Below are 8,065 nucleotides of genomic sequence, written 5' to 3'. Positions count from 1 at the left end.
AGTGACATTCGAGACCCGAGTTTGGGCTTGAGGAAGCGCTTAACGAAAGACATTTTCCCACAAACCTAATCTGAGAAACGCCGACCAAAGTTAAAAGCGGACTTAGTTCGCACAGGTACCGCTCCCAGGCCTCCAACCTTCGCCGCTGGACCGCGCGACTGGCAATGGATAGTTCCCGGCCTAGCCTGCCGCCACCACTAGAGGGCGCGACGGGCCCTCCCAGTCCCTTGGGAAGCGCCGTGGGCCTCGGCACTGTTAAAGAAACATCCCGCATCTACCGCTTCAAGGCCCCCGAAGACTGGCACACCGACAAAGGGCAAGGGCGGCGCTAGGGACTCGCGAGGGGTCACTGAGACCTCAAAAAGAGGACGTCCTCAAGATCACAAACCCTACCATTGGCACAAGCCTTCGATCCCCGGGGATAGCCCGCTTCCGGCGCTTTTAAACAAGGAAGTGCTGTCTGCTTCCAATCATAGTCTTGCTTTCACACTTAGTCTTCAGCCTTGGTTCCCGCGCCGCGTTAGCGCGGGGCAAGCGGTCTATGGTGACCAATAGGCTCTCAGGAGAGGCCGCATGCGTGGTCGAAAGGACGCGACGTACGGTGAACTTTGACCTGAAGAGAGCCTCTTCTCCCCCTCCCTCGCGGGGAAGATGGCGCTTTCCAGGGTGTGCTGGGCTCGGACTGCTCTATGGGTTTCGACGGTCACCCCTGGATCTTATGTCAACCGGAGGCTGCAGCTTGTTCGCTATGGACTGGCCTGGGGGGGCCCTCGGTGAGGTGCCTGGAGAGAGAATAGCATTTTTGACGTTCAGGCCCTTCCAGTGTCTCATCCTTGCTTGCATGCTGTCTCTTAGTTTTCAGGGTTCCACGCCCTGGCCTATGGGTTTTTATTCTTCTGCTCAGAAATCGCACCCCGGTCTCCGCCAGTGACCTGGCTTCCTGATCCTCTCAACTGAGTGTCCCTTGTAGTTTGAATTTCCCACGTGTCTTGAGTTTATCTGTCAGCCTGCCTTTTTGGGCTCAGCTTTTACCGATATTTACCTCGATCCCACCTGTCTGGCTTATCCTGCTGCTCTGGCCTCAGGCCTTGTGCACTCTCCAGACTCATACCACTCCTTGACTTCCTTTCTGCCTGGCCTCTCTCTTATCTGTCTGATTTGTTTTTCTCAGTCTCATTGCTTATCTCTTCTTGATTCCAAGGTTTTCCTTGGTTTTTGGAAGTTTCAAGTCTTAGTATACATTCTCTGAGGCCTGTGTTTTACATTAGGGACACCAGATGCGAAGAGGTTTCCAGGACTGATTTCCAGATAGTCTCTTTGATCTTCCTTGTAGGTCTTCAAAGCTTCACCTTTCTCCAAAGGCAGATGTGAAGAGCTTAATCTCTTATGTGGTGACCAAGACAAAAGTGATTAATGGGAAATACCACCGTTTTTTGGGTCGTCATTTCCCCCGCTTCTATATCCTGTACACAACTTTCATGAAAGGTAAAAACAAAACAAATAGAAATTGCTAGAGTCAGCTCTTGGGCAATGTCAGAGAGCTAGGATAAGTAAGATGATAATTTGCAGGTTTTGTTATGGGAGTGTGAGCTGGGATGTCTTATTTTTCTTAAATACTTGAGCATGAAACTAATTCTTACAAGTTAGCACTTCTCGAGGATGTTCCTAGAAAGGTATAATGAGAAACAACTTCTGACAATACCCAGGGGGAGTATAGCTGTTTTTGCATTTTTCTTAACCATACACCTGACTCTAGTAGAAATTCTTCATCATGTACAGACCTGCCTTGTGATTTATCAGTTGACTTGGCCCAAAAGAAAATATTGTTTCATGCTTATCACAAATCTATCCTAGGTAGCATGTTGTGGAAATAGTGCTACAGTACTTGGTTTCTGAATGTTTCGGTTCAAATCAAAACTCTGCTAGTTATTAGGAGAATGTATAGTGTCAAGTGTCTACTCTGGAGCCAGACTCAAATCCTGGCTTGTCACTGGCTGTGTGATTAGACTAGTAACTTAACCTCTCTATCCCTTGGTTTTCTTATCTGTAAATTGGGGATAATAATGAGACCTACCTATTGACCACATGGTTGTGAAGATTAAATAAAGCAACACATGTAAAATATTTAAAGCCTTGTTCATAGTAAATGCTCAATAAATGTAGCTATAACTATTTCTATACTCTATACTTTTATCATAACACCAATTACAATAAACTACCACATTGTCAGCTCTGAGTATTATAATTATTACTAGCTCCATGGCCTTGCAAAATTGCTCATGCTTACTTGTAAAGTGGAGATAAGAATGGCTGCCTGTCTGCTCTCATGTTTATAACTAGGATCAAATGAGAAAAGGGTCTGAAAGCATTTTGGATAGTTTGTTTTTAAGCATTTTATTATGGAAAATTTTAAACATACATAAAAGTAGAGAAAGTAATAAATTGAACTTCCATGTACTCATCTTCACTTCAGCAATTAACTTGTGGCCTCCAATCTTATTTCATTTATACATATGCCTTCTCCAATATTATTTTGAAGTCAACCTAGACATTATATCATTTCATTCATAAATAGGAAAGCATTTTTAAAAACTAAAGTTCTAGATAAATAAGAATTATAGAATGAAGAGAAAAATCGTATTATAGAAAAGAAATACATTGAATTAACAGTAATTAACAAAGTGTTCTAGAAAGGAGATAAGCTAATATATGGTTGGGAAATACATAGGGTTAATTGAGCAAGATATCTTGAGATTAGGGAGCTTTGAATTTTTATTTTAAAAAGAGAATGAGTATTGAACCAGAAAAAGGAGACCATTCCATAGCAGATCACAGAAGGGCCTCATAGCTAGAAGAAAAGTGATGTGCTGGGGGAAAAAAGGATGACAAAGAGATAAAGGTTGGCCACACAAGAGTTTCAAATGACCTAGTTTGAAGCTTTGATTGAGAGTAGTATTGGGGAGGGACAAGTGTGTGTGTTGTGAGTGAACATGGAGTAGGAAGCTGTGGTAAGATTCAAACTGGGGTAACATCACACTCTGTCCTCTACTTTAATGAGGCAGGATTGCAGATGTTATGGGCTGATGCCAAAAAGGCTAGAAGAATAAAGACAAATATGTGGAAGCACAATATAAAGTTTCATCAACTTTCATACCGGGAGATGGAGCATTTGAGACAGGTATGGGCTGGGGTCAGATATCCAGAAGTTCATGGTGAGGTGATTAAAGTTAACCAAGATCTCAAGTTGTTTTCTCTCCTATCTTGTTCACCACTGATTAGGCTTTTGCCCTTTACCGCGAGATCAAAGTACTGAACTGAGAGCATCAGATTATTTTTCAGAATTGAGTTCTTTCAGAGTTGTAGCTCTCCAAAGCAGAGCTCAGTAGAGTTTCTGGCACACACACTTTCTGAATAAAAGTTGAAAACGCTCAAATCCAATTCATTTTTGAACATATGAAAATCTGCAAGGATCCAAAAGGCAGTAGGAAAGCAGTATTTGGTGGTGACTTGTTGGGTACTTTTGAAACAGAGTACCGATCTAGGATCCATTCTGCAGATCAGGAAGAATTCAGAGGGATTTGGTATAATGTCAGGCCCTGTACTAGACGTTATTTGGAATATAAAATTGAAAAATCAGGGCTTCTGTCCTCCAGGAACTTACCAAATAGAGGTAGATAGAAATAACCTTGATCCTTTACTGGCCTTTAATAGACGTTCACTACACAGTGGGGTGGAGGGATTGTCCATTGTATTAAGAACTTACTTGGGTTAAAACTCCATCTGTGTTTGTTTCTGCTTAGTTCCGTCGAGACGTCACCAAGTGTCTTTTCCTAGGTATTATTTCCATTCCACCCTTTGCCAACTACCTGGTCTTCTTGCTAATGTGAGTATAGACTTTTGTCTATATACCAGCATATTGGAGATATATAGATTTTTAAAAATTAATATTTTAAGAACTTTCCATTTCAGAAGCTAGGTAGATGTTATCAAACTTCATGTTCCAATCTTTTCATTGGCCCAAGGTTCATAAAAGCCACTCAGTAACACCTAGGTTACTGGGATAGCTGTAAGTATAGGTGACTTAAACTCTCCCTGTCTGGTGTTTTAGCAGAGATGGCTGGAAGACTGGAACTGCCAACCAGTGTGGCCTTAATGTGGTGGCCTCGGGTAATGGGACTTCTCAAATGGCAGCTCAGGGCTCCAAGAGTGAGTGTGACCTTAGAGGTCACAAAGACTCACCTCTCTCGTATTGGTTAAGTCAGTCACCCAGATTTTAAAAAGGGTCATAGATCTCACTTCTCAATAAGAGGAGTGCCAGAGAATTTGTAGCCTTGTTTTACCACCATACATGAATTAAAAGCAAATTTACCTTTTCCATTTTGTGTACTCATAAGGACTGTACTACTGTTTGAGGTTGTCAACATCACATACGGTATCCAGCTCTGTCCAAAATATGTTCTTTATATGCTTTAGTTCAAAAGGAGTCATTTTATCTGATTGCTACATGCGAGGCTCCTCCTAGTTTCCTCCTACTGCTTCCTAGCACATAATCTCAGTAATGTTGCTTAAATTGTGCTTCAGTGTATCTTCAAACATTGGTCTGATACTCATTTGCAAAAAAAGAACAGTGAGGTAGGGAAACAGTGTCTCATCTCTTCCTAGTATTATGTTTGCCAAGTGCTTTCTTTGCTCACTTTGAAAGATGCCAGTTTCAGCAAGTGACTCTGTGATTCCTTTTCCTTTCAGGTACCTGTTTCCTAGACAACTACTGATCAAACATTTCTGGACTGCCAAGCAACAGATTGATTTCTTAGATATCTATCATGCTCTCCGGAAGCAGTCCCACCCAGAAATTCTTTGTTATTTAGAAAAAATTATCCCTCTCATTTCTGATGCAGGACTCCGGTGGCATGTGACAGAGTTGTGCACCAAGGTATTCCTCCAGTTAACCCTTCCTACAAACTAGGAATCTTGTTAGATCCAGTTTGCACTAAAACTAGGTGAAAGGGCTAGTCAAGACATTGATAACATCTACCAATCTCTTACCTTTCTCAGCTACAGCGTGGTACCCATCCAGCAATACATGACATCCTGGCTCTGAGAGAGTGTTTCTCTAATCATCCTCTGAGTATGAACCAACTCCACGCTTTGCAACTGGTGAGAGCAGTTTGAAGTTTTTTCTTTTCCACAGCCTCACCTTCCTTCCATTCCGGGCTTTGCTTGTAGTAATACAATGTTGACTTTCTTCTATATTGTTGTGTCACAGAAAGCCTTGAGTCGAGCCATGCTTCTCACACCTTATCTGCCTTCTTTCTTGTTGAGACACCGTTTAAAGGCTCATACCACTGTGATTCACCAACTGGACAAGGCTTTGGCAAAGTTGGGGATTGGCCAGCTGACTGCTCAGGAAGTGAGATCGGTAAGAGCTGGATTGCAATATCAGCCTCACTCTTTGGTGGGCTCTTGAGTTCATGGGGCTAGAGAGCCCCTAGTCTTGTTTATAGCAAAACTCAAGCTTTTTATTCTCCTACCTCGTTTCTAGATCTTTTTTTCACAGTGAACTTAACTAGTGGGAAGGAACTTCCCACAGTAATTTTGGTTTGTTTCTTCTGGCCCTTCAGAAATCAAGGACAATACACTTTAGATCTACTGTTTTAGATTATATAGGCATCTTTGCTTGTCATCTTGTTCGTCATAGTTCAGATTGCCATAGTGAAAGGTTTCTTGGGATGAGGTTGTAACTTATTTAAAGGAGATTTTGGATTATTTGTGGTGTGGGTTTACACTTCCTTGGCATACTGGCTCTATGATTATTAAGGATCATTTTCCTTCCGAGTGTTACAGGCTTGTTATCTTCGTGGTCTGAATTCTACCCATATTGCTGAAGAGAGGTGTCGAACTTGGCTCGGAGAATGGCTACAGATTTCCTGCAGTCTGAAAGGTAAGACAAATCCCTATGGTCATGCCACTAAAATACAAGTCATTTTTGTATTTTATTCTAAGATTATTTTGGAGTTAATTATTGAATACTGTGAGACCCTTGTCTAACATATATGTCTAATTGAAAGGGCACAAACTCATTTGCCTAAAGGGGCTAAGCAGGTAATGATACAAGACAAGATGAAATAGTGGGGATTGTGGGAGCATGAGGAGTGCATGCTTGTCTGAAGCAGTTTCTCAACCTTGGCACTACTGATGCTTTGTTTTAAGGGCCTGTCCTCTGCCTTATAAGATGTTTAACGATATCCCTGGCCTCTACCCACTAGATGTCAGTGGTACCCTTTCTCCCCAGTGCTGACAACCAAAAATGTTTCCAGACGTTGCCAGATGTCTGGTTTGATGGGGAGAACAGAAATGTCCCAGTTAAGAAGCTTTGGTCTAAAGGCATTCAGATTCAAAACAAAAACATTCAGTTGACTAAAAATAGTATCTAAGGGTACGTATTAGGCCTGTGGGTCTCCTGTTTGGAACCTTTAGCTAGACCTTGATGTTTCCTAAACTGTGACTATCAGGGTATGCCTACTAATGTCCTTGGAGCTGAGAAATGTCCCCAGACGACCAGCTTCTACCAGAAGAATCTAGAAGGGTGACATTGGTGTTTAGTACCATTACTGTCTCTGAATTTTCTCCTGCTATCACAGGAGAGTCAAGAAATGAGGATGAGTAGATAGGACTGTGTGGTGGAAGGAAAGGACATTATACATGCAAAGACTGGAATGAAGCAGGTGAACTTGAGAACAATAGCCTCTTAATGTCACGCCTTCCCGAAGGTGGCTTCCCACCTCTAGTTTCAAGCCCTGGGCACCAGGATAGTTAGAAGGCAAACTGTTCCTTGGCCAAAGCACTAACATTGATGGTGTTTTCAGAAGCTGAGCTGTCCCTCTTGCTACACAACGTGTTCCTGCTTTCCACCAACTACATTGGGACAAGGCGCTGAGTGCACATGGAGCAGATGGCATTGTCCTGCAGTCACACAATACAGCAGCATCGGACCAAACGGCACTTGTCAGTAATCTGTGTGCAGTTAGATGTGTGTAAGGCAGAGGAGGGGGTGCCACAGGCTTTATAGTGTGGTACCCATGTGGGAGCTGGAACTAAAACAAACCCTCACCAGAGATGGCCCATGTGTGGTGTCATCCCAACTTCCTTGGAATTAGCTGTAGCTGGCAGCAGCCCCTGTACAAGGCTTTGACTGTGATATGTTAAGTTCGGATCCTAGGAAGTGAGCTCTTGCCCCCGGTGGAAATCCTCATCGTTTGGCCCAGGACTTACCACTGCCATATTCTTTTTCAGCTATGATTTTGTTAAAAGCAGTTTCCGGCTGCTGAGGTGAACAGTACTACTTAAACTGGAGCATTTACATGCATGTACTTCAGTGTTCTCCTCAACCCTTTGAGAGGACCAAAAATAGTGATTTTTCTTGTCCCCTTCACTGGGCTGGCTAACTACTCCCTTTCCTTTTCAAATCCTTTGTCTTTTTTTTTTTTTTTTCGGTGAATGACTTACGAGGACGTTCTAATGGAAAAGATAAAAGGAACTACAAGTGATTCTTGACCCCTGCCCCAGTGTTTACAGCCTTCACACCCTGGTCTTAATTTCTGGGCTGTACTACAACCCTGTGGGTCTTAAACTCTTTGCTACCTCCACTGTGTTGCAGCCATCTAACTGTAACTGACAATGGCTGCCTTCTTTAGGCCATGGAGCAAACCTGTAAGGCACTAATTACTACTCAACCCAGGAGAGGAGAGGTCTGCATCCAGATAGTAAGGTGGGTTTAGCTTTTGTCTGTGTATGTACATCAGTGACCTGTAGTTAACTTATTGTAAATGCATGAAGCACTGTTTTTAAACCCAAGTAAAAACTGCCTGAAATCAGCCGCTGGAAATTACTTATGTGTACTCTAATTATTTTGCTAAGGCTCTGAGACTAACGTAAACTAACTAATGGGGAGGGTAATTGGCTGGAGTAGAACTTTCTGATGGGATGGAAGTTATGAACTGATTTGAAGTTGATCCTCTTGCTCGATTTTAAATGACTAGGAATAAAGCATTTCATTATATATATT

The 8,065-nt window shown here is 42.5% G+C and overlaps 1 protein-coding gene across 6 annotated transcripts; it reads left to right on the top strand.

The window, feature by feature from the left end:
- The first annotated feature begins 601 nt into the window (after window positions 1-601).
- On the top strand, window positions 602-7,888 carry LETMD1 (LETM1 domain containing 1). 6 transcript variants are annotated; one of them, XR_001516792.2, is made up of 9 exons: window positions 602-773; window positions 1,334-1,485; window positions 3,063-3,178; window positions 3,801-3,883; window positions 4,747-4,933; window positions 5,056-5,157; window positions 5,323-5,419; window positions 5,845-5,941; window positions 6,867-7,004. XR_001516792.2 is itself a non-coding variant. In XM_006904589.3 (9 exons), the coding sequence occupies exons 1-9, from the start codon at window positions 652-654 to the stop codon at window positions 6,935-6,937; spliced, it is 1,083 nt and encodes a 360-aa protein (XP_006904651.1). In that variant the 5' UTR covers window positions 602-651; the 3' UTR covers window positions 6,938-7,888. The 6 variants fall into 6 exon arrangements, 5 of the variants coding, with proteins under 5 accessions (XP_006904651.1, XP_024901336.1, XP_024901337.1 ...); XM_006904589.3 differs by having other exon boundaries at window positions 5,267-5,419; window positions 6,867-7,888; XM_025045568.1 differs by having other exon boundaries at window positions 3,059-3,178; window positions 5,267-5,419; window positions 6,867-7,888.
- The last annotated feature ends 177 nt before the right edge of the window (window positions 7,889-8,065 follow it).

The sequence above is a fragment of the Pteropus alecto genome, unplaced genomic scaffold (genome assembly GCF_000325575.1).
Source record: "Pteropus alecto unplaced genomic scaffold, ASM32557v1 scaffold220, whole genome shotgun sequence".
Lineage (NCBI taxonomy): Eukaryota > Metazoa > Chordata > Mammalia > Chiroptera > Pteropodidae > Pteropus > Pteropus alecto.
This window is presented reverse-complemented; position numbering and strand designations above follow the sequence as displayed.

Bases quoted from the DNA above. Each gene is read 5' to 3' on its own strand.
- LETMD1 (XM_006904589.3), top strand. From the start codon at position 652: ATGGCGCTTTCCAGGGTGTGCTGGGCTCGGACTGCTCTATGGGTTTCG. The intron at 3,179-3,800 runs GTATGGGCTGGG...GTTTCTGCTTAG, and splicing joins AGATGGAGCATTTGAGACAG to TTCCGTCGAGACGTCACCAA. The intron at 5,158-5,266 runs GTGAGAGCAGTT...GTTGTGTCACAG, and splicing joins AACTCCACGCTTTGCAACTG to AAAGCCTTGAGTCGAGCCAT.